Below are 27,556 nucleotides of genomic sequence, written 5' to 3' on the forward strand. Positions count from 1 at the left end.
CTAAAATTTTTGCCGAGACTTTAGATACCAGACACCAATCATCTTCAAAGTATTCAATATAATTTTGACTCCAGTGTTTTTTATTCAGAGTTCTCATATTCATCTTGAATTCAAAAGAAGAAAAAATAAGCTTATGTCACACTAATTGTTAGGAATAGCATTTTAAGTAAATCCCTCCAGTGTAATCCGGGCGAGGCCTAACTTGAAGAATTATTGGCACTGGCGTCAACCCTAAGATGATGGTTAGTCGGAGCAATGTCAGCAAAACTAGAAATCAAGTTCAAACAAATTACAAAATGGATAAAGTAACAAGCTGCTCTGCTGCCAATTAGCCCACGTATGCCTGTTTGGTCTCTTTGAAACCTACGCCAGAAATCAACCATGCCTCATTTATAGAAATATTCTTCTTTAATCATAGAACTTACAAAGTCCATGCCTTCATTCCTTGTATTTGGTACAACAGGTATAAAATGGAGGGCAAACCACAGTGGTACAGGAAATATTACAATAAAGGAGAGAATTTTAAAATGCTGGGGAAAAAATGATCAAATGATCGACATTATATTTCTGTTATAACTAAATTCTATCCTCCCGACTCCATACATATAAAGCACAAACACAGAAATTCAGAAATTCCCAAAAGAAACCTGAACTGGCAATTGGTATCCTTAACCATGTCCATTCAGAATTAATCCTCGCGCAGACAATTTCAATCCAACTCTTTAGGATTTGCCTGGTAACAATTAAGGAGCTTCAAACAAGCCATCGCCGGGAAGTGGGAATGCATCTGATTTACATATAAGAAACATTGTTCCCATGTGTTTCAGGAATCTTACTTGGCTGTCGTCATAGACACACGAAAGCCAACAGGTACACACACCACAAGTACACTCAAAATCACATGTCAGACACCGACCAGAGATAAGCTTCCCTTTCGGTAGCCTGTTTCTCATTCATCCTCTTAAATAGCTCCTTCTCATATCCTACAATAAGATGGATAACAGCATATTATTATCATTACTATTATGCTGCATTTGGGAACATGAATTTCAAACCCTTCCACTTGGACAAAATTTAATACAATTTTCAGTTATATGTTGTCTAAATCCATACAAATCCAAATCTAAGACCTCTCCCAAACATAGGGTTATGGTTATTATCATTGGTGAACACATAAAATTAGTAACATTGATTAATAGAATATAGTTTAGTTACTTGCTCAAACTTTTTTATGTTCCTAGTCAAAGAAATTGTTATGGCCAACATAGTACAGGCCCATAACCTCAATTTGAAGGTTACCACATTAATGAGGTAATGGCAATGAAGAAAACAAAAAGAATTCTGCACCCATTTTCAAGGAAGATTTTATTCCAAAAGGTAAAAATGGAAAAACAGATTAGATTAAAGTTCAAGAGGAACTAAACTAACCATTACTACGATCGACCCCATCCCAATGTCTCCCTGGTTTGATACCATATCGATTTGGTGCTGCATCTAATCCTCTTTTTATCCAGCTGTGACTAGGAATGTCCTGAGGAATTATAAAGCCTGATTCTTTCATCTTCTCACTATCCCCTAGGTCTGGCAGAAATGACTCAGAATGCTTTTTCTGCAACACATTGTGGGGAAAACATCAGAACTCTTAGCAGAACTATCTACCACTTCAAGTCACCAGAAAAATCAGTCGCTCAATTACCTTGACCAGATGTGCCATAGGATCACCCCATCTTACTCTCTCCTTCAACATTTTGTCCAGATCTGGGTCGTCTCTGCAAAATGAAAAATGCATTTATAAGATTGCCACATGCATACAATGGTGAATCAAAAAGTAACTTCATTTTTTTCATAAATAATTCTTATGAATGTTCTTGTACCAAAGGTGCAATTGGATATCCCAAATCTTTCCAGCTTAGGATTCAACAAAAATCAAGTGCATGCATTACATAGCACAGCAAAAGACTAGCCACATAAAGCAAGAGGTACAAATTGTAGGTTTCCACTAGTAGACAAATACACCTGCTTGCTTTGCTTAGACATTAGTATTTGCCATAAACAGAAAACAATCATTTGTCCTTAAGACTATGGGTGGCTGTATTTTAATCAAATGGTCCCCAAAATATAAAAAAAGTCGAGGAGAAAATGATAAAAAAGAATATTACATTCTTTTTTGAAAGGATCTTAACAAAAGATAGGTCAAATTAAAGTGTCCCGGTACCACAAGAATATGTTAAAATCAAACTACAATTTTGTCACTGCTTTAACTCTTTAGATTTACCTGCTCCGGGCAAATGGTTTGTTCTTCTCAACTTCTAGTTCAAGCTGCCTTACTTCAGCTTCCCGCTTTTGAGCTAAGCCCTTGCCCCACTCCAGCTTCTTTTCCTGATTTTTTTTTCAAACCACAACAAATAACTAAACTCTCAAGCTAAAAAATAATACACAATATATTTCTGTTGCAAGGGGAAAAGCTCCAGAAGGGGTATTCAAAAAATTGCAGTGTCTAAACAACCCCTTCAACAACACTTTGTTGAAAATATCAACTATAAGTGAGGCAGAAGGATCCTGGAAAACATTGTCCAAGAACAAGCGGTCATCTAGATTGGAATTTCGATTCATGATTCGAATCTCAATTTGACAACTATGCTCCCACCATAAAGCTATAGATATGATCAAAACAAATGAATAACATCATATTATATTTTTGGTGATAAATCAAAAACAAAAAACTAAACAATGAAAAAATTATCATAAAGACGAGTAGGCAACTATCGGATTGATATAATACCGAGTTATTTATGGTCTCTTGTTAGAGTAGTCATGCTTAAGCCAAACATCCCTTCAGTTTTTTTTGAAATTTTCCAATAGTTGATCAATATTGATCCTTGTTTCAACATCCAGATACATTTTTTTCAAAAGTGTTATATAGACCGATTTTGACTTCCATGTCCACATTAAAGCCATCACTATATTGGAAACTACAAATAAAAGAAGTGATAAAAATGAATGCATAGGTAATAGGCTTACCGCTCACATAACATGTTATCGAATTGATTTAGTTTTTGGACAATGTAACTTACCTCGTATTAAGGAAATATCCTGCTGCATGAAAGGGCCTATGGAATTGCAAGTCCCATCTCATATCAATCATGCTCCAAATACGATCATACTTGGTCTTTTGATGATTAAAGTTTTGGGCAATTTGTTCTTTTGCTCTATCCATGGCTTCACACATATACCCCATTGCCAGTTTCGCATCACCATCAACAAGCCTTAGAACTTTCACAAGTGGGTTCACACACTTCAAGCAATACTTTATTGCTTTCCAAAACTTATCATCACACAATAATATGGCCTCCACTTTCTTAGCTTCCAATCTCAAAGCATATTGACACATGGTCCACTGCTCTTATGCAAACATGGCACAAAGAGCAAGTTTGTTTTCATCAAAACTCTTCAATGTGAGAAAAGATGTAGCAAACCTTGTAACCCCAGCTCTCTTCAATTCTTTTTGTCTAGAAAACTCTCTAAACATGTTAAGCACCCATTTGTGTCGATAAATGAAGACACACACCTCCTTAGCCTTTTGAATTGTATTATGAAAGATGGGCAAATCTCCAAAATCATGCAAAATAAAGTCAATGCAATGAGATACACATGGAGACCAAAATATATGTTTCCTCTTTTGAATTGTGTTATGAAAGATAGGCAAATCTCCAATATCATGCAAAATAAAGTCAATGCAATGGGCTGCACATGGAGACCAAAATATATGTTTCCTCTTATCCATTAGCAACTCACAGGCACCCACACAAGCTGAGGCACTATCTGTCACCACTTGAACCACATTTTCCCCTACAATCTCTTCCACTAATGAGCCAAACAATTCAAACAATTTATAAGCATCCTTCACCACATTTGAAGTGTCTCTTGATTTGAGAAGAACCATGCCACTACGATTATTAACAAGAAAAGTTGTGAGATGCCTTTGTTTTTTGTCAGTCCATCCATCCAACATTAAAGTAAATTCGGTGTTCACCCATTCTTTCTTGTATTTTTCCATTATTTGTTTGACACTATCAACTTCTTTCTTCAAAAATGTGGCTCTAGCCTCCTGATAACTTGGGAGCTCAATCCCTTTCCATATTCCCCAACCATCTTCATCATTGATGCAAATAATGGACTCTTCACCAAGTCGAATGGTAAAGCATGTCCATATAAAAACTGGCAAATGCTTTGAACCACCGGCTCCCTATTTTTCACAAACGCACTCAAGGTTTGTTGCTTAAACCCTTTCCCTTTTGCTCCTTTTCCCTTACAAAGGCATCCTTGGTGCCTCATCTTTGTCCTCCTATAATTTGAAATTCTTGTTCTTGTTCTCCGATTTCTTGAAAAAAAAAAATTTTCATTGTCAATATTCTTTTGTTTATTCCTTCCAAAAAGATTGACTATTTTTTCCGTCACCATTATGGACACTTATCACAAGGAGCAACATTGTCATGATCCCCCACAAAATGATGCTTCATTCTAATTATGCCACCCCATCTTTCAAGCCCACAATAGTTGCACTTCAAGTGCATCCTATTATCATTGATTCGAGAACAATGATCCCATGTAGGATCTTCACTCTTTGTCTTGGAAGTCTGTTTTCTAGGCTTAGCACTTGAACTAGAAGCCATCTTCCCATGCTCTAACACTCAAACTATCAAATAAGCACAAACTTTCCAAGTCAAATTTCAATTTTCAACCTACAAATAAACAATGAATAACATATTTAAAAGTAGTAAGAAACAACTAAAGAAGTATAATAAAATAATATAAATATATAATACTATAACTATATTAATTAATACTTAGTTATTAATTTATTATAAGCTTATAACTCTCTATTCTGTATATTAATATATAATATAATAGGAGTATAACACTATAAAGTAAAATGATTAATGAATAATTGAATATTATAAAATAATAAAATATCACAAGGTTTAATAGTGAATAGTCCATTATATTTAACATTTAAGTATTTCACGAGCGTATGCATTCTTTAAAAAATAAAAAATAAAAAATAAGAGAATGATTCAATCATTCAAGACAAGAAAATATTTAAAAAAAGTTAAACTTTGTGGTTTTAAAACTATATTTTAAAAGAATATGTCATTAAAAGCAATAAAGATTTGACTTTATTGTGTTTTATAAGAAAAAAAATTATCATTTTTCTAATGTATAGACTTTCTTTAAAACTTTAACAAAAACAAGTAGAAAAAGACTAAAGTAAATTAAAAGTATACAGAAAACTGATTAAAATATAAAAAATGACTAAATAATTGACAGAAACCAAATAAAGTTATTAGTTATCTATCACTCTATCAGCAGATTCAGCACTGAGTCTTCTCGTTCTCAGCTTCTCCCCTGATTCAACTGCCGAGTGCCGACTGGTTCTTCAATGGTACAAAGAGCAACCAGCCCCTCTTCTGGTTCTCTTTTCTTTTTTCTATTTCAGAAAAGGAACAATAGAGAAGAAGATTGGTACTGGTAGTCCTTCAAAGCTCAATCTAAATGGCAGAAGCAAAGCACAGAGGAATGGTTAACAAGGTTCGTGCTGAAGGGAAGGCCAAAGGTCTCATTTCTTCTCTCCTTTGGGACAGAAGCTACGTAAATGCAACTAACAAAATCATGCAAAAAAATATGGGTAAAATTGGGTTTTTATTGGCTTTTAAACCAGTTGGACATGTACGTGCGAGAGACCAGAATCAATCGAATTGCACAATTCGATTTGATTCATTGATTCACTGCCTGAATCGCTCAAATCAGATTCGATTCAGTTCCACAATCAATTCCCCTAACGATTCGACTCAATTTACAGCCTGTTCAATTCGAATCATACAATTCTAACAACCATGCTAAAAATACTACCAGGAAATATCATCAAAATAGGAATAAAAACTGAGTAATTGATCCCAAATGTCTAATCTTGTCTATTGTGCCCTCTTGACTTACCCCATCATTTGGCATCCACATCCCACAGCACTCATTCAGGTTCATGATTAGTATTTATGTATCAGCAGCCAAAGAAACCAAACTAATTCCTCAAATTTCCAGCCTCGAGCATTCCTTTCAAAAAAGGGATATTCCACCATTTCATTGCCCAAAAATAAATGTTCATCCTCATCAAAGAATCTCTATTACAAGCCAAGTTGAATATGTTAAGATAACTGAAGTTTTAGCAAGTAAGCCCACACCAAGTGTCATCAGTCATGCCAGAAGAATGTTATTGTCATTACCAACTTCGTAATAGATGAAAGCCCAAAAAACAATAACAATAATTTTAAAAAAATTCTACCCCCTTCTAATCTATTTTCAAGGACCAACTCCTCAAGTCTCCCTAGCCTCCTGAGAGATCCACCCATTGTGTTCAAAGACATACCTCGCAACAGTAATTTCCTCCATGAATATTGAATAGTGCCTGCTGTCCATCTTGAACCTTCAGAATCATTTTCCACGGAGGGATCTCTTAAACAAGGTTAGAGATTTAACCCCTAAGTACGCAACTAATTGCCCCTTGCTAATAACAACCCCAACATATCTAAATGATATTTAAAGTCCTCAACTGTATTACCCCAAAGGAATCTTTTTAGGATATCCTCAAGTGTTTTAGCCACCAAAAATGGAAAGGGAAGAAGGTACATGAAGTTATCATGGAGATTTGAGTGTACTCTTAATAAGGTTGAGTATTCCACCTTTTGGGAAGTAATTACACTTCCAGTCTTTATTTCAAACTTTTTTAAAAAGGGGCTCCCAACTACATTTACCTTTGAACAAGCCAGCCAAGATCCAACCATGGACCTCATCCCCTAGTGGGGCAGGTACACTCTTCCCCAAATTGACATTCAAACCAAAAACAACTTTGAAGAAAATAAGAATGCAATCTAAGGTTATGGATTTACTAGCCCCTTCCCTACACAAGAAATGACATCATCCATAGAAAATCAGAAATCACCATTTCCCTTTCGGTTTGCTCACTCTTAAGCTCCAATGAGTCCTCCTATAGCTTTTAGGAGTGCCATGAACTTGCACAGCTAAGATGAAAAGGAGAGACGAAGGTTCTACCTATTGTAAGCCTCTAGATGAATGAAAATGACCTCAAGGGCTTTACAATTTATGAGAATGGAAAAGGAATATGTAGTGATACCACACTCAACCCAACAGCACCATAAGCTTCCAAAACCCATCTTTTAAAACATAGAGGAAATTCAAAAAAGCACAATCAAAAGCTTTCTCCATGTCATGCATGCTCACTATCTTTTTTCCCTGATTTGATTTGGATGTCCAAAATTTTTTAAGCAATGAATGCAGCATCTATGAGTTGTCTCCATTCAACAAATGCATGGTGACATCACCCAGTGTCTTTACCAATCACATTTTCACTTTGAAGGCTTTTTGTTTCTTTTGTTTCAATCGCGTGGGTGTGTGTGTTCGTGTTTTCTTTGACTGTGACGTCTTGAAATGGTCTACTGCCTGCCCTTAATGGCTCTGTCATCCTCATAGCTAAGAATGCAAGGAGGCTGATCCCATCATGGATATTGTATCCAAGCGGAGAATCTAAATGTGCGTAAAAGTACTAGAAAGAGCTCAAAGATGGAAGCTTCAAAGCTCTCACTTGTCGAAGACCTTAGAAGCCTCGTTGCTAACTTCCCACCAAGCTAACTCTCGTCAAAAACCAGGGAAGCCCTGCAGAGTTAACTTCGTTGGATCCCTCCTTCTCAGCCTCGTGCAGGAGCTTTGTCCAAGCCCTGGCCTATTCTGCGACCCCTTCCTCCCCCTCAAAGCTCCCTCTTGTCAAAGTTCTTGGAAGCCTCACAGCCTTAGCTTCATTGGAGCCCCAAAGGGACTCGAGACCCTTCCTCCCCCTCAAAACTCTCTCTTGCCGAATTTCTTGGAAGAAGCCTCAGCTTCGTTGGAGCTTCAGAAGGACTCGTGGCCCCTTCCTCCACCTTGCACCTCCCCCCCAAGCCTGGAAACCCCTTCCTCTCTCCCTCTTTCTTCTCTCACTCCCAGCACCAGTGGGAGTCCTTGCCTTCCCTCCTGTCTCCGACTTGTTTATCGAAGGTGAGAAAACCAACACCCCAAGTCTGAAGGAGTGTCGTAAAGGTCACTGCACTTCAATTTTTTTGGAGTTTGAGGAGCTCACCTGGTTCCTTCGAGCATGGGAAGAATTCTAGACTTTGAGTAGAGCCTCTCCCTGACCTCATCGTGGTTTCGCAGAATGAGGAACAGGGATAAAACCCGGTTGTTAAACTAGAAATTCAACAAATATGGCAGGTTTCTCACTCTTTTGGAGACCAACAGGAATGGTCGGAGACATCTGCTCTTCCAGAAGGATTTGATTCGAAGGGGCGGAAAAAATTATCCGATATGGTTGCTGACCTGGAATGACTTTTTTGGAAACTCAAGGCCAAATTGCATTCCATACCTTCATTGCTCAGCTTGAACTTGGAGATACAGAAGGCTTCAGCCCCACCTGAAGCTCCTTTGACCTAGGTGAAGCCTGCAGCAACTCGCTCTTGCCCTCACTGTTATTGCCCTCACTATGGTGAATCCATACAACTTATCAGAGCTGACCAACCACAAGGGTCATACAAGGTGGGGAAGAAGACTGGGGGCATGCAATCTTTTGCAAGTGTTGTAGAGAAGAGCAGAAGCTTCTCTGGTTCTGGTTTTTCTGGACCAAAATCCGTCAGGCCCAAGAACTTCTCCATTTGTCAAAATTGGAGCAGACACGACGGTGGGCATCATCAATTTGTTTGAGGGCTCTTTCCTTTGGCCTCCCAGCCTTCACACCTTCTTCATCAGTCCAACCCAATGCTTTCAGGTCCTTCAATTTACACAAAAGTCCAGCCAAGGCAGCAGGGATGGAGGCTAACCTCAGGAACACCCCTTTGCAGGAACCCCTACCCCTCAGGTTGTGGTATCACATGAAGCTGAGGAGCTGGAATCAGCACCTACAAAAGCCGCAACCACTGATCTAACCCTGATTTTCTAGCCTCCACAACTCTCTGTGAGGCTTTACAACAAATCAGCCCCAACTCTACGGAAGTAAAGGACAGCCGCAACTTTGAAGCATTGATTGGGTCAGACCCAGATAGCAAACATTTAAAGGAACAGGAATCCAATTGGGCGCTGCAGAAGGTGAAAATGGTCAGCAAAGCCATCGGTGTTTTTTTTTATGGCTTTGAAGACAGACAGGGCTTTGAGACTATTTGAGGTGACTAGGGAAAAAAAAAAAAAAAGGTGAGAGAGGAGGCACAATTTAATACAATGGGCAGCAACAGGAAACTAGATACAAACAGGGAGCAAAAATGCCTGGAATGTTTAGTGAATTATGACAAATTGGGAGGATGCACAAATATGGTCGAGTCAAATTGTAGTCTGGGTTGCATTGTTAAATCATGTTAAGGAAAATCATCTCATGGAATGTGAGGGGCCTAAATGATAAATCCAAAAGAAGTCTAATCAGGTCATTCTTAAGGATTGGAGACGCGACATTGTCTTTTTACAAGAGACCAAAGTAGAAAACATGAATTAACTTTTAGTTAGAGATCTTAGGGGAGGGGAGACTGCAGTTGAGTCTCCATTGACACTCTGTGTAATGCAAGAGGCATTCTTGTTTTATGGAATCTCAATATTGTGGATATGTTGGATCAATCCATCAACTCTTACTCTGTCTTGTGTTTGTTCAAAGATTTGGATGACAATTTTCTATGGGCTCGTAGAGGGGTCCATGGCCCAAGTGAAGGACCTCCTAGAAACCTTTTCTAGACCGAGCTCTTGGAAATTAAAAGCTGTTGGGACACACCATGGATTATTGGAGGAGATTTCAACATGGTGATTATCCTCACAAAAGAAGTGGGGGCGGAGCGGAGATTAGTTGCATGAGAAAGTTCATGGACTTCATCAATGTATTTTTTTTTTTTGGGGCGGGGGGAGGGGGGGGGGGGGTGGGGTGGAGGAGTCTTTCACTTGGTCCAACACTTGAAAACCACCTTCTTTCTCGAGAACTGATGGATTCCTTATTTAGGCGGATTGGGAAATAGACTTCCCAAAACCAATGAGGGAATCCTTCCCACACCCACTTCAAACCACTTCTTGATTCTCATTGACATGGGAGGAGTCAAATGGGGGCCAACCCCTTTTCGCTTTGAGATCATGTGGTTAAAGCACAATAATTTTGGAGATCTCATTAAGTCTTGGTTGTCCACATTTTAAAATGAGGGGAAAGCTAGCTTTATGCTAGTATCAGAGCTAAAGGGATTAAAAGCAAAGCTCAAGGTGTGGAACAAGAGTACCTTTGGAAATATTCAAGCAAAAATGAACACTATTCTTAATGACATCAAGGATCTTGACGAGCTAGGACAAAAGATCAGTACCAACAAAAGGGCAAAAGGGTATTGCTGAAAAAGGAGTGATGAGATTATTAGCCTTGAAGAGATCTTCTAGAGGCAAAATCTAGAGCCTTATAGCTCAAGGAGGGGAATCAAGACCCCAGATTTTTCCATCAAATAGAGAATGCTCACCATAGACTAAACACAATGTCCAACATTGAACTTTGGGAGAACACCTTGAGGAAGAGGAAATCAAAAGAAGAGGGGGGGGGGGGGGGAGGCATCTGTTCTATAAAGCTCATTACTTCAAAACAAAAAACTAGAGACTTGTAGTGGGTAGTATCAATTTTAAATCTCCCGGCCCCTCAACGACGGAGTGGCTAGAGAGACCTTTGGAAGAAGCTGAAATCCTCCAAGTTATCAGAGATTGCAATGGAGACAAAGCACCTAGTTTGAATGGGCTCTCCTTATCTTTTTTTCCAATAAAATTTTGGCGCGCTCAAACAAGACTTTTTCAGCACCTTTGAGCATTTCTTTAGATCCAGGTAGATTTGTGTATGGCATCAATGCACTTTTCTTACTTTGATTCCAAGGAAATTTGGGGTCATTAATATTAAGGACTTTCGTCTAATCGGCCTAGTGAGAAGTATATATAAGATCATTTCTAAAGTCCTTGCTATGAGGGTCAAAAGAGTCATTCAGAAAGTTATCAGTCAATATCAACTTGCCTTTGTGGTTGGAAAACAGAATCATAAATGCAGCCCTCATCACTAATGAAGTGGTGGATACCTATCAGAGGGAAAGGAAAAGCAATGTGGTGTCGCAAGTTTGACATGGAGAAATCCTTTGACCATGTCAATTGGAACTTTCTTCTTTATCTTCTTAGAGGGATGGGGCCTGGGAGCGATGGTGCAAATGGATCACCCATTGCATCAATACACCAAGCTTTCCAGTGTTCATCAATGGGTGCCTTGTTGACTTCTCTTTTGCTCCTTCAGAGGACTAAGACAAAGGGACCCTTTTTCACCCTTCTTGTTCGTTGTGGTGATGGAGGTGTTGAACCTCAGAGTTGGCAAGAATGGAAGGACCAAGGAGGTCTCGCATCTCTTATTCACGGATGACACCATTGATTTTTGTCAGGATGACCCTCTCCACATTCTAAATCCACAATGTAGTTTGGCGGCATTTGAGGCTTTCTCGAGTTTGAAAGTAAATCTTGGAAAAAGTGAAATTATTCCAATAGGTCATAGTTTAGGAAGACTTTCCTTGCGGGGACTTTTGGGCTGCAAAATGCAATCCTTACCTATTAGCTACCTTGGGCTTCCTCTTGCAGCAAAATTCAAAGATAATGGAGTGTGGGACCATATTATTGAGAAGTTCGGAAAAAGGCTAGCAAGATGAAAAGGAATTTTTTGTCAAAAAGTGGTAAACTCACTCTTATTAAAAAGCACCATAACAAATCTTCCCATTTATTTCATGTCCCTTTTGCCACGTCCAGTTTATATGCCAAGAGACTTGAAGCAATTCAAGTTCCACCTTGTCAAATGGAGCATCGAGAAACAACCTATTTGTTTAGGAGGCTTGGGTTTGAAGTCCCTCCCCATTTTCAATGAAGTCTTTCTCAGGAAATGATCGTGGAGATTCATGATAGAGAAAGATCATCTTTGACAAGGAATCATTGCCATGAAATATGGGCTTGAGCATAATGGGTGGATCTCCCAAGCTGCCATAGGAGCACATGGTCTAGGAGCGTTGAGATACATCAAGAAGGCTAGAATGACTTCTTTTCTTGTATTAGAATCCAAGTAGGGAAAGGAGACGACATTTATTTTTGGGATGATGAGTGGCTAGATTAGGAGGCTTTTAGCGCCTTATTTCTAGCCATTACATCTTGGCCTGCGACAAAGATGCCCACATCAGTAAGCACCTTTAGTCACCAAATCCAGGGGTTTTTTGGAACATTCCCTTCCATAGAAATGTGGAAGACTAGGAACTCCATTAGCTCATAGACTTCTATGGCAATCTTTACAATTTGCAGCATCAAAACACTCCAAATCATCCAAGTTGGACCCTACATTAAGAAGTGGGTCTTCACTGTTAGATTGTTCCACAAGAGACCTTTCCTTTAGAGTCCAACAGCACTTAATACCCTTGGTCTCAAATTTGGAAGACAGTTACAGCTTCAAAGGATGCCTTTTTAACCTGGGAAACAACTCATGGTAAGATCTTGACACAGACAGCTTGCAGAGAAGGGGGTTCTCCGTGCCCAACAAATGCCCCCTTTGCTTGGCATATGCAGAATTAGTTGAGCACCTCCTTCTTCATTGCCCCTGGACCAAAATTCTTTGGAATACGACTCTAGCTCTTACCAAACAACGGTGGTATACTGCTAGTTCTGTATAAGGGGAGCTCTGGGCCTAGAGAGGGATTCAGGCAACAATGTAAAAGAGAAAGGCTTTGTCACTCATTCCTCTCACAATTTTATGGTGCATATGGAAAGAGAGGAAGAGGAGAGTTTTTAAAATTCAATCTCACCGCTTTAGAGCACAAAGAGCAGTGATTTACTACAGTCACTAGTCGGCATAGTGGACTCCTAGCAAATGATTACAATGTGAGTTTTGATTTTTGTGACACCTTTTAGGGTGGCTGATTTCCTGTACTTCAGATTGACACCCCCTTGATGCCTTTTCAATAATTTTTTCTTTACTAATAAAAAAAAATTCTTTACTCTCAAGGCTAGCACATTGGAGATTAGCTTATAAGTGTGTCCCAGACTCCCACTAAGCTAATAGACTGGAATCTCTAATATTAACGGCCCTTCCCTTAATAGGGATCAAGGCGATGATAGAAGAATTAAGGTTGTCCACGAATCTGCCATTTGCATGAAAGTCTTCAAACACCTTAACTACATGATGTAGAACAAAAAGTCAGGCCATAGTATAGGCCCTCGTGGGAGATTAATTCAAAAGAATTGGATCATGGAATTGTTGGGTGTTATACCCAAACGTGTTTAGTTAATGAGTAGTTTATTATGTGTGCTTAGTTTAATTTGTAGTAGGCTTGTTTGTATATGGGATTGATTTGTAAAAAATGTGTTATACCCAAACGTGTTTAGTTAATGGGTAGTTTATTATGTGTGCTTAGTTTAATTTGTAGTAGGCTTGTTTGTATTTGGGATTGATTTGTAATAAATGTGTTTAGTGGTTCTTTTTTAATTTCATGTATCTTCAGCAGTTTGTGTGTAATTTCTTGTAATTTAGGCTTTCTTATAAGTAGGGTGTCATAGCCATGGGGAAGTTACCTTTTGTGAATTTGAATTGAGAACGAGATCTCGTGTTTCCCCCAATTGTATCTCCTTCCTCCTCTCTTCCTCTTCCTTCTATTTTCTTCATCTTCCCCACCCCTCTCCTCTATTTCCCTCTCTATTTTCCCCTTGCAGCACCCTCACTGTTATTTTGTTCATTATTCACGCTGCTGCGACTGCATTAGCTTGGAAAAAAGTTCTAGTGAAGTCATCCAGTCCTTAATCTTTATCACCGTCGCAATCATTCAATGTGTCAAGACCTAAAGTGATTTTCCAATCACCTAACGAAAGTTGCATCTGGTTGAAGATAATATCCTCAATCTATGGTCCCCAAATGGCTGGCTCGAATTAAAGATCCCTAGAGACTTTGAAAATGCCCTCCTAGGTTACATTCCATACTCTTCAAGAACTTCCTTATCAATCTCAACTTTATTCAAACATTAGATCTTCTATGCACAATTGATGTTTGGAGAAAAATTTGTGTAATGATCCCTGTCCTTAAGCCTAAGTGCCCTAGACAATTATCTCCAAGTAATTTCCTCCGTACGAATAGTGTCAGACAGTACTTTTCTGAGCACCAACCTTCTTTCTTTATTCTCACTAGAAATCCCCATTGTCACCTCTTTTTTATCAAGAACTTTGAGGAAGGTATGTCCAAAAGTGACAGTAACCCTTTTAGGTTTTCTTTAAGCCCCTTAATTAGCAGCAACCACATGACTTGCAAAGCCCTCGACTTGAACATTACACCAGCACAGTTTGATAAGATCTTTAAAGCCTTAATGTTAGAGCCACATATTTCCAAAGAAAAAGGGAGTTGGACCCCAATGGACTCCTTCCACATCCAAAAGCATAGGGAAGTGATTAATAAAAAGGCCTAGACTAAAGCTTTTTGAGTGAATTTGGGGTAGTGCTCCTCCTAGTCTGCTGATATCAAGAATCTACCAATTCTCGATAAGGGCTCTCTCTTGAACTAAAACAAGTAAAGGATCCGCAAGTAAAAACGAGACCAATAAAAGCATTCACATTCAAGAATCAAGGAATTCCATCATCCTAGCATTTCCCGATGCCCACACTATTCTGTGAAAGAAAAAGCACCATACTGAAGTCAATTCAATAACCCAAGGAGCATCCCATCTTAGTATCTTACTAGTTACTATAATGCCAAAAAAGAAAAAGATAGAATAGTCTAAGATCCTTCGGTGGCCATAAATGCCACAGAAATTTCAAAAACATGCAGGTGAGAGCAATGAATGTGAAACGAATTAGGTGCTCTGTGAGGCAACTTATCCTTCATGAGTGAAGTGAATGAAATTCCATTTTTTTCTCTCTTGTAACTCATTTTTGTAAGACCAGCGTTAAGTTGTTCCTTCACCACTTCTATTTTACAATAGATTGAAAGAGAGATCTTTCTTCATATTTTAAGGGTTGAGAATCCAAGGCTTGTTGATTGGGATTGATGCATGTGTAGTGGATGCACATTGTACATATTGTGGAAAGCCAGGAACAAGCTCTTGAGGAGGTGATGTAGGCTTCCTTGTGGCTGAACTAACTACAAAATAGTTTCTCTCTATATCCTATTTTTCTTTATTATTTGTTTGTTATTTGTGATTGAGCAACATCCTCTGATTAACTGTTTTGCACACTTTATAATTTTACTCATACGATTCAAAACCCCCCTTTCTCTAGTGCCTCTGTGCCCCCACTAGAACTTCAAACTGATTTCATATGATAATTTCAATGCAGAGTTTCAAATCACAACCTTGAACAAAAAGATTGTATCAATATCCATAAAATATAAGAATTTAAACTTTTGACAAATTTCTTATGGAAAATCACAATATAGCACCTCTCGAGCATTACATATTGACATTCCAGGAGTACCTTGGGCTTTTCTTCTTTCTTCTGCAGTTTCAAGAGCTCCTCCTTAGATAAACGTTCTCCTGCAGCAATGTTGAGTGAGACAAAACAGAAACATCATGCACTACCAACTACAAATCACACATACCTATGTGTACCCTTTAAAAAAAAAAAAAAGATCAGTCAAATTTGGCTTTTTGATTAACCAGTTATCTTATCACGATACACAGGCTCTGCTCCTCGTCCACTTATGGAAGGATCCATATCTTTAAATCTGCAAGAATGGACAGCATTAAATTGTAATAAGAAAGTTTAGACTAATCCAAGAAAATTTTCAAACAAAATGAATCACACATATAAAACCCCCTTCAACTTTTTCTCCTCTAATTTTCAACTAATTTATCATATAAAACAAGAAGACATTTAAAAAAGGCACTGCAAAATCAGAAGAATAGGAGAATCAGAGGAGATAAACAAGAAGGGGAAGAGAAGAGACGGAAACATAAAGAGAAGAAAAACAGAGCAAACTTTGTATAGATGAATAAAATGGGTCTAAGCATCCTAATTTCCAAGCCTCAGTGCACTAATTGTGTTTCTTTAGGGGTATACCCCTGTCTGGCCTTACTAGATATTGGAAGGCAGTGCTCTTGTAATTGAGTTTTGGATTGTATTTTTGGTTTTCCTATTTTGGTAATTTCTACACTTTTTTTTTGGTTTTGTTTCAACTTCTCTAGTTGGTTGAGGACTCCTGTCCTCGAATCATGTACTCCATTTCTCAAGTTTAATAAAATTGTCTTCTTTTTCTATTAAAAAAAAATACTCTAAGGCACACATAGAAGGCTGCATTTATTTATAGACCCACGCTCATTGCTGTTATTTTGTTTGACTAATCTTAATGATGATTGAAAATAGAAAATTTTGATCAAGTTGAAAACATAGTAGTCAACAACTCAAGGCTTGGAGATATCAGATCGGCAGACTGCAGAAAAAGGGGATCACGGTATTGTGGCATGGTCCCTAATTGACCCTAGGCCTTGGGATGAATGTAAGAGAGTTCATGAAAAGTGGCCTGGACAAGTTGGTATGAATTAAGGGGAGCCCAAACACAAAATTTTCTTGGTTAGCTCAAATACTGCCCATATGCAACTCCTGAACACATGGCATTCTTTAACCCTTTCCCTTACTAAAAATCGCTTCCTATCACCCCGCACCAGTAACCAATGATACAATACATTTCATTGATATTGGCTAAGACATTTCATGGCATTATACTCTTTGGCAAATGCTCACCTTATCACCATTGTAAATACCATGTCCCTCTCACTTACCTCATTTAAGAACCTTCAGCCCATCTCTCTTTCACATCAAAGCTTCTCTCTATATTTTCTTTCTCTTAAGAGTAGCTTTCTCACCCTTGCCTCATTCTCTTCTACCTCAGTCCTATCATCATCCCTACATTTCCATTGTCCTCGACTTCTTTTTATCATGATAGTACCATCACCCACATCCTAGTATCTAAGACCCAAATTGAAGTTAATTTTTGAGTTTGACCACATTTACCAGTCGAATTATTACTGAATGTGACCCAAATTCAATCTACAATTTAAGAATTAAATGAATTTTCAATCCAAGAGTTGAGAATTGAGATCATTTTTCACAAGGACCATTAAAAAAACATGTCACCAGGATATTACTGGAGGATTTGGATCCCAAAAGAAAGAAAAATAAACTAGCTAAATAGAAGCAAAATAAAAACTTTAATTTTCTTAATCCATGTCCAAGTCCTTTAAATTTTTTATCAATTGGTTTGGCCAGCATAATCAAGTCAAAAAGGAGGTCCAATCTCTGCAAACGTAATTATGCAACCCCCCCCCCCCCCCACCCCAACCCCCCAAAAAAAAAAAGAAAAAGAGGGAAACAACAAAATAGAAAAACTTACCATGCCCATGATGTAGAAAAGAAACTTAAACCCAAAAGAAATCGCACAAATAAAGAACACAGTTATAATCACAATAGGAGGGCTATTTGTTCATTAAAAAGAAAACAATGCACAAAAAGGAAATTAAAATAAAAAGATGAATCCGAGTACAACACCTAGTGTTTCAGCATAGTATATAGACCAGATGCATTTACAAGCTTATTCTGGATTTCCAGGGATGACAATTATTAGTGTTATTGGTTATCTAGTACTATTACTTATGTTAGTACACATGAGTCAGTAAGGGTATTATGATCATTGTGATGTATTTGACACATTATAAATAGAGAGGGAAACCTATTACTGCGATCAGCTTTTCCACTTTACTAAACACTGGAGAGCATGGACCAGAGACCTAAACCCTAAGTGCCATAGCCACTAGAGGAGTTCAAAAATATTTGAAAATTGATCCAATCCGAAAATCCAGTCTGAACCATTCTGAAAATTCAGTTAACCGATTTGTTCCATGCGGTTTCAGTTTATGCCTTTAACGGTTTTCAGTTTTTGGTTCGGTTTCAATTTTTATGTTCATGAACCGACAATTATCCAAACCGAACTGATATATGTATTCATTTACAATATATATTATTTATATTATACATTACTTATAATAATTTATACAATATATCTTAAAATTTAAAAATAGTATCCACTAAATAATTTTTGGGTGATTAATTTATATAAATAACGTGTCAATGCACATACTAAATCAAAATCCAAGTAAAATATCTAATTTTTCTTTTAAAAAAACTATAATGATTTAAAAATCAGCTCGGATCGGATAACCGAACCAAACAGTCGATTAACTGGACCATCAATTAACCAACGGGTTTCGATCAGTTTTGGTTCGCAAAAACATCAAAACCAAAAGTTTTGGTTTGGTTCAGTTTTAAAGATTTGGTTTGGGTAACCGAACCATGAACACCCCTAATAGCCACTGCCACCAAGCCCTAACCACAATCCTATGCATGTCTACAACCGTAGGACAGTTATGAGCACAAGCAGAAGCTTGAAACCAACCCAACAAACACTAGGTAGTACAAAAGTTGCTAAACAATTTTTGGATGATGTTGCATTTTCAGAAACCAAAAAAAAACCAGAGATTTTGCTAACCAGAAATTCCTAGATGACTATATTTGTTACACAAGGTGGTTCCAGCTATTAGCGGGGGAGTGGTAGATGTTCCTGAGGTGGTTCAAGAAATCAAAGAGGAAGTTGTGGACATGGTAAAGCAGACTAAGCGGTCATACCAATGAGCAATGTTGGGCTCTTCATGGTAAACCCCCATGTATCGCCAGTGTGCAGACATTGCATATTGCACTCTTATTCAGCAATTGGGGAGCAGCATAGCGTACTTTTGTTATATCTATTTGAGAAGAATATTCAAAATCCCTACTGTATCCCCAACAAGCCTCAATCCCATTACATCTCTTGCCCAGATGGGTAACACTACAGCTGCTTGTTGTCTAGTACCTCTCCCACTAGTCTTTGGCGGTTATTCAGCAGCTACTCACCATATGATAGGTATAACCGTCTTTTCTAAACTCCATGGGTATAACCAACGTCTTTTCCAAACTCCCTACCTCATGTTACCCTTGTGGATGGGTTCACCACTATAACTAATAGGGACAATAAATCTTACTCTCTATTTCTCGCTTTTTGTTTGTGTATTCCTCAATTTACATTTAGTCTCATGTCAGTTAAAAAGATCACAAAATCCATGAATTATATCATAACTCATTTTCTTATTGAAGATTTGAAGACGTGAAAAGCAATTGGCTAAGGACATGAGGTTGGCAACTTTACCATTTTGAGTTGCTATATCCTTCTACTTCCTACACCAGTAACACCACTTCAAACCCAGTCACCTTGGACATACTTCGTTGGGCAAGTTAAAAGTTAGGGCAAAAGACATCACCTCCCCTAAGGTTTTATAAAAAGAAAGAAACCTTCCCTGAGGTTTCAAAAATCCCAAGGACCTCCACTAAGGTTTGTCAAAAATGAAACAAACCTCCCCTGAGGTTTGAAAAATGCCACAAGCTTCCCCTAAGATTTGCTAAAAAGACACAGACTTCCCCTCAAAAAATTTATTTTTTTAGCAAAATACAAGGGGAGGCTTGTGCCTTTTTGACAAACCTCATGAGAGGTTGTTGGGATTTTTGAAACCTCACAAGGAATTTTTAAAACCTCAAGAGAGGTCATTGACTTTTTGTCAAACCTCAAGTGAGGCTAGTGTCTTTTGCCCTAAAAGTTAATACAGTTGATTCCTACTTTGAATTTTGTGCCAAATCTAGAATGAGAGTTTTGTCAATCAGGAATGCACATCTTGCTCCTTTTGCTTCTCAAGTCAATAAATGGGCGAGACAGCCCCTTCATATTAGTTTATTCTAATGGTTGATGTCCCAATCATGTTGCATCAAATTTGGGTTTTAAATATCTTGTCGCTTTTGTAGATGATTACTCAAGGATGACTTGGCTTTACTTAATAATGGATCAATCTTTAGCTATTTCATATCTTTTGTGTCCTTTGTTCTTCAATAGAAACTCAATTTGATTCACCTAGAGCTAATACTAGGAGTACTCTAGTACCCAATTCATTACCTATATAACTAAGTCTTGTATGGATCAACAATCATTTTGTGCCTAGGCTTCACAACCAAGTCATAGAGGGGAAAAGAGATGTATCTTTGAAGTCATTCATATCCTATTGTATCAAATGAATGCTCCCAAAGTTTTTTAGAGTAATATCATTCTCATTGCTTGCTCTCTTATCAACAAAATGCTATCCTCTATTCTTGGTGCTAAAATACCATATTCGACAATGTTTTAAAAGGCAAAGGCGTAAGGCGAGGCATTTTAACCCTCAAAAGGCGAAGCGAAAGCCTTAAGGCGCTAGGGCATAAGCCTTTTGAGAATTTTATTTTTAAATAAAAATATGTAAATAAATTACATATCTTTTACAGATAAATAAAAAATTAAGAAAATAAAAATACATATATAAAAATATTCAAATATAATTTGCAAACTACATGTTGGACATTCAAAAATTGCTAACTTGAATTTATCACATAAATCAGGACAAGATATGGTTTTACCAATACAAAGTTCAAATTATTTTCAAGATCTATGACACAACTCTCAATTATTTTGGAAAGGTTGAGGTTCGAGAGTTTTAGATATCAACCCATATTATGGCATTCCTTTTATGCGTACATGGATTTAAAATTTTCTAGCCAAATCTAACTTGAAAGTCACACCCAACATGCATGAGCCTTAACTAAAAAACGCAAAAGGTGTTCCTTTTGTGCTAATGCATAAGCGTTAGTGTGTAACGCATCGGCCTTTTTGGGATTTGGCATTTTGGATTAAGCCTCAAGGCATTTTAGGCATTGCCTTGCCTTGAGGCAAGCCTTAATTGATCCTTTTAAAACATTGATATTTGGTCCTCTTCCTGAATCCTCCTTTGTTCTCACTACCTCCTTGTATATAGGGGTGTGTATCTTCTGTCCATCAATTAACTCCAAGAGTGGAAAAGTTGGAGCTATCAAATGTTCTTTTTTTTGGGGCTACTCCTGTACTAAAAAGGGATACCACTATTTTAATCTTATTTTGTATTGTTTCTTTGTATCTACTAATGTTACATTCTTTGAGTCTAGACTATGTTATTCCAATTCCTTTTGAGTCCTACTAACCTTAATGAGTCCTTTCCTCTACCTACTCTTTTGGATTATAGCCTATTGTGTCATCCCGACCCTCCTCTCAAATTTTAATTCAATCCCTCTGGTCGCCTAGATGCATACACACACAAGAAATAGACCCCCCTCAAATATCCTAATGCTACGCCTTTGGTTTCCTTGTCTAATGATCCAGCTTGTCCAGATATTGACCTTCTTAATTGTTATCCAAGAAGGTAAACACAAGTGTATCCACTACCCAACATCCAATTTCTAATTTTGTCTATTATGATTTCTTGACACCCACATACTACTATTTTTTTTACCAATTTATCTATTGTGTCCCTTCCCAAGTTTGTGTCCAAAGCCTTATCCCACTCTCAAGGGATGGATGCAATAGTTGAAGAGATGTATGTTTTACAGGATATTTGGGTATCAATGCCTCTCCCAATTGAAAATCTACTATTGGGATGCTGTTCATAGTACACCATGAAAGTCAATCTTGATGGATTTGTGGCTCATCTGAAAGTTCAACTTTTTGCCAAAAGGTAAGGTGTATGGTTTGGACTATTTTGACTTCTTCCCAATTGTCGAACTTACATCTATCCAACTTTTTATCTCCTTAGCCACAACTCATCGTTGAATTTTTTATCAATTAGACGTAAAGAATGCCTTCATGAATGGTGATCTTCAACAGGAGGTCCATATAGAGCAACCACTTAGGTTTGTTACTTAGGGGTGAGTGGGCATTATCGTGTCATCTCAAAAAATCCTTATACCCGCTCAAGCAATCCCCCAAAACATGGTTGGGCACATTCAGTGTAGTGGTCCTTGGGTTTAGCCTTCAATGGTGTGCGGTCGATCACTTTGTATTCTATCGTCATACTGCATCAGATTTTGTTGGTTTTGTATGTGGATGATATTGGATTACTAATGATGTATCCAACACTAAGCATTTTCTATAGACCAAATATTTAGGACCATTGAAATAATTCATACGTATAAATGTATCCAAATCTCATATGGTATTGTTTTGTCACAGACGAACTATATTCAAGATCTTCTACATAAGACTTGGCCATTAATTTGAGTAGTCCTTTAGTTTTGTAGAATCTTCATTTTAGGAGACCTCTTAATGATAGGGAGAATTGGAGATGGAGGAGTTGTCTTCTTTGCTGTCTTCATTGAATGGAAGTTAATATTTCGTTGGGCAGGGATGTTCACATTTGGTCCATGGATTAGCTAGGAGTGTACTCTTGCAAATCTTGAATTCTTGACACACTCTAATTCTTCATTTTCGCTCTTCCCTACAATTTGGAAGGCCAAGGCTCCCTCAAAAATTAAGGCTTTCACTTGGTTGGTTGTTCTTAATAAAATGAATACTAACTTGTTGCAAATCAAAAGACCTTTGAAGGCTCTTTCTCTTAATGTTTGTGTGCTCTGTTTCAAGGAATCTGAGACAGCTTCTTATCTCCTTCTACACTGCGACTTTGCTTGGCGAATTTGGACTAAGTTGTTTGGCATAATGGGGAGTTAGTTATTGTTTCTGGCATGAAAAGAGGTAGGGGTAGGCCTAAAATAACTTGGAATGAGGTAGTGAGGAACGATTTAATAGCCCTTAATCTAATAGAGGAAAAAGCTCTCGATTGGGTAAATTGGTGGAAGACCCCACCTTGTGGGACTTAACGCTTGTTGTTGTTGTTAGTCGGGTATGCCCTGTATTGGTGGAAGATTGTTGTTAGCCATTTCTTTCACAGGTTTTGACAGAAGGAAAAGATAGGGCAGCCTTATGGAGGTGTGGTGTAATTGCAATTTTACGAGGGATATGGATGAAATGCAGGGATATTTTCTAGGAAAAAATTAATTTGGAAGTTGGTTTGGGATAAGATCCAATTTTTAGCATCATTGTCGTGTTGGTTTTGATTTTTCAAAGGAAACAGTTTACAAGAGATTCAAAGAGATTGGAGGAATGTGCTGGCTTGTTGAGTTTCTCTCTTTTCAATAGGTTTTGTTGTTTTTTCTGGTTTGTTCCAGATTTTCTTTTGCTATGATGCTATCAAAAAAACAAAACATTGAACCATTGGGATCCAAACCTTTTCATACACCCATGGATCCTAACAGTAAATTACTGCCGAAGGAGAGTGATTGTTGGTAGGTCTTGGACGACACTGGAGACTTCTTGTTTGTCACTATGCCAAATATGTCTTTTACAAGTCTTGTGAGACAATTTCTTGATTCTCCCCCAAACAAGCCATCAAGATGCAGTAACTCGTATTTTACAGCACCTCAAAGGCGCAAGATCTTTTGTATCAATATTGAGATCACACTCATGTTCAGGGATATACAAACGCAGATTGGGTTGGGATACCCTCCGACAAGAGATTCACGACCAAGCACCATGTATTATTGATAACCTAAATTGTTCAAACTTCAAAGAGTAAGAAACAAGCAGTAGTAGCGAGGGCTGCAAACAAGTATAGCGAAGCTTTGCTTGCTCAAGCTTGTTCATTAATATTTTAATTGAACTCAAGCTTGAGCCAAGCTCAAACCAAGCTTTAATATCCTAGCTCAAGCTCGTTTATTATGCAAATGAACAGGCTCCCAAACCTTTATCAAGGCAAGCTACTGAGATGCTCACTAACAGTTTGATTCTTTTGAAACCTTTCATTTTAAGAGATGAGAGGTTTTGTTAAGCAAAAAGATGAAAAGGAGCTTTTACTAATACTGCCTTGGAGTTTTCTTTGCCCCACCAAGCTCGCCTATTGGCCTTAAGCATTAGTCTTATCACTGAATTAAGGTTATGGAATTTGAGCCAAATAATCCTACATGCAAATAATCCTTAGTTTTAAGCCCACTATAGTCTATCAAGCCTAGTTCAATATTATTAAACTAGCTCATAAATTATTCTAATTCAAGCCCATTAAACAAGCCCAAATCGAGTCGCTCACAAGCCAACCCTATTCATGTTTAGGCTCAGCTCGCTTATTAAACGAGCATCAAAATTGGGCTTGGGAACTGGTCATTTACATAATGAACAAGCTCTTACTAATTCGAGCTTCCAAGTGGCTCATGAGCGGCTTGGTTTGTTTGCAGCCCTAGCTGTAGCCTAGATGAGTGAAGAGTTGGAGTATAGGGTCATGGCTCAAACTACTTGTGAATTGTTTTTGGCTGAAATACATGTCGGAAGAACTTGGCTTTTCTTAGCCAATGGAGTTTATGTGCAATAATCAAACTACTATTCATATTGACTCTAATCCATTCTTCCACAAGAGAACAAAACATATTAAAGTTGATTGTTATTTTGTTTGGGAGAAATTCGTGCAAAAGCTCGTTACAACCACTCATGTGAAGTCTAATACCAACTTGCTTATTTGTTCATTAAAGCTTTGGGGGGTTGTAAGGTTAATCGATTTATAACAAGATAAGAGCATTTGGTATTTAGCTCCAATTTAAAGGGAAGATACCGACAAAAATTATGTTAGTAAGCAATAGAAAGGGTATTATCATCATTATGATGCATTTGAAAGATATTATAAGTAGAGAAAGTGACATCTCTCTGTTTTTAGGTTTTCCAATTTACTAAACATGGTTAACAGTTGCATAAAATACTTAAAAATAGCTTTCATGTAAACGGGCCACTTAATATCATGATTTGTTTACTGTCAATAAATAGCTAATATCATAAAGTTCAAACCATCAAAATTTCAAGCTACCAAAAGCAAAAACTAATAAATTCGAAATCAATTCAATTCTTCTTAAGCAACACTAACATCAAAACCTACAAACTAAAAACTGCCTAGGAAAATGTATTGACTATTAAGTTCTAAGTAGACATGTAGAAACATACTTACAAGGTTTTTGCTAAATATTCAATCCTCCGTAACCCCAAAAAAACATAAAATAACATTAAATTAAAAAAAAAAACTGATAATTGAACAGAATGATCTTATGCACTGTTTATTACGAACCGGTTAGGACTTAGGAATGGAATGGAATAAAAAAAATTTGTATGAGGAAGATGCACATATAGAGTGAACAATTCTAGTCCATACATATGCACCAAGCCCTGTGTTAATTCCTCCAATGAGTTTTCCCAATAAAGCAACTAGAGTGCACCTTAACGGCCCTCTGCATAGTAGCAAACTTTGCATTAATGGAAACCATAAACAAAATTGTGTGGGAAAGCATTAAACCTCATGACTTTTCATTCTAAAATTATACAACTTCTAGCAAATATAGGGATCGAAAAAACATCTCATCAGTCTACAACGATGTTCATAACTGATGACTTGTAAGTATAGTTTTTTTGTTCTTTAAAATGAAGTAAAAATATCATGCATATGCACTTGATATGATTATGCAAATGGATTCACTCCAGGTGGTAACTGCAATATCATTATTTTAAACAGCATGTGAGTGTGTGTGACAATGTTAGCACTTAGCACACAATTTCAAAAAATAAAGAAGAAATTTAGCTAGGAGAAAAATTAATTACCTCAACCAATCATCCTTCTTAGTTTTTGCATTCACTTCTTTGATATCTCGGCCACTAAGCAAACCAGTTTTTGTCCGTTCCTTCAAAAAGGATAAGTCCTTCCGGCTTTTCCTTGGAGGTGAAAGATCTGCCGTTGGGGAAGCATTTGAATAATCTTGATATGGAGAACTACGATGAGCTCGACCAGGAGGAGAAATGTCATGTTCTGGTGATGGAGTATGGTGGCGTCTCCGCTGCTGCCGTGGTGGTGACAAATCAGTATCTTCCCTGCTGGGCTCCAAAGCCTTCAGTTTAGGTTCTGGTGAGGGTGTGTGGTGATGTCTTCGCCGCTGCCGTGGCGGTGACAAATCAGAATCTTCTCCACTGGGCTCCAAAGCCTTCAGTTTAGGTTCCAGTGAGGGCGTGCATTGACGCCTCCGCCGCTGCCGTGGTGGTGACAAATCAGTATCTTCTCTGCTGGGCTCCAAACCCCTCAGTTTAGGCTCTGGAGAGGGAGTGTGGTGACGTCTCTGATGCTGCCGCGGCGGTGACAAATCAGCATCTTCTCTGCTGAGCTCCGAAGGCTTTGTTTTAGGTTCTGGTGAGGGTGTGTGGTACCGTCTCCGACGCTGCTGTAGTGGTGACAAATCAGTAGCTTCTCTCAGCCCTGAAGGCTTCAGTTCAGCTTCCGGTGACGGTGTGTGGTGATATCTCCGCCGCTCCCGCGGCGGTGAGAGATCAAAACTATCTCTTTGCAACCCTGACGGCTTCAATTCAGGTTCCGGCGAAGGTGTGTCTTTCCGGGCCCTATGTTGACGAGGTGGAGACATATCAGAACTTGGGTCATCGGAATTCAAGAGTTTAGGAGCATCAACGGAAACCCAACCACTTCCATCCTCAGAGATGGCGTGATAGGGCCGTCTGGATCGAAGCTGCTCTAGTCTCTTCATCCGCTTAACTTCAATGTCCTCATCAATTTGGGGCTTCTCTTCATCTAAAATAGAGATGGGACAACTTTATTAGCTTAAACAAACACATTTCAACTAATTGGGAAGTAGTATGCAGATAAAAATTGTACTGATTTTTCTCACCAGGCGAATCATCACCACTTTCTTCTCCAAGTTTTACGGGTTTCTGCCAAACGGGATCTTCGTCCACAACAAGGACGCCCTTCGCATCTGGTTTACTTCTTTTCTTTTTCTTCTTCTTTTTATTCTCCTCTTCATTGTTGCTTTCATATCTTTTGAGATACTCTTTGAGGGAGGCGGACGCCGCAGTTGAAGCAACCATTTTCTTTTCTTGAAGGCGGTAACAAAATTATTGAAATAAACTTCTAAAAATGAATTCCGAGAGAAGGAACCAGAAAAACTTTTCGATGATCAAGAGAGGACCAAAGAGATTGGAGCTTTTGGATTGTACCCAGATGTTAATTGATTATTGGAGCTTTTCGATGGAAGAAACGTAACAAAAACTCTGAACTTTGAACAATATTCATGACAATAAAATCCAATTGGAATGCTTTGACTCAGAGCATAGCCCTCGGCCCCCATCGATCCATCATCCTACAACGCACCAGATAATTGAAGGGGATGGGTGTCTGTTGTTTGATTTCGATTGCGTTCTCGCTTTCCACTGAGTTTGCTCTCCTATCCACCATCGAAGAGGGGCTCTCAATCCTCGAACCCTAATCGCCCATTTTTTAGGATAAATAAATAAATGTATGAGCAAAAGGAAATAACTAATAAATCTGCAGTGCAATCGAGTCGAGTCTTTGTTTAGGATCGCAGCGATTCTACCATTTGATACATTAGTGAAAATGCTTTTAGAAAATCGCGTGCCCCGACTGAGTTTACAGAATCGTGTGCATAATGGATCATGCGTCCCATAAAACGT

At 38.1% G+C, this 27,556-nt stretch overlaps 1 protein-coding gene across 1 annotated transcript; it reads right to left on the reverse strand.

The window, feature by feature from the left end:
- Positions 1-389: 389 nt before the first annotated feature.
- LOC131157697 (uncharacterized) lies at positions 390-27,556 on the reverse strand. The gene is made up of 8 exons (XM_058112031.1): positions 26,755-27,556; positions 25,685-26,657; positions 15,744-15,811; positions 15,562-15,620; positions 2,276-2,379; positions 1,697-1,769; positions 1,429-1,609; positions 390-983 (listed from the first exon to the last, which is right to left on the reverse strand). Exons 1-8 carry the CDS (start codon positions 26,951-26,953, stop codon positions 898-900), a joined length of 1,743 nt encoding a protein of 580 aa, XP_057968014.1. The 5' UTR covers positions 26,954-27,556; the 3' UTR covers positions 390-897.

Source organism: Malania oleifera, chromosome 6 (assembly GCF_029873635.1).
Source record: "Malania oleifera isolate guangnan ecotype guangnan chromosome 6, ASM2987363v1, whole genome shotgun sequence".
Taxonomy (NCBI): Eukaryota; Viridiplantae; Streptophyta; class Magnoliopsida; order Santalales; family Ximeniaceae; genus Malania; species Malania oleifera.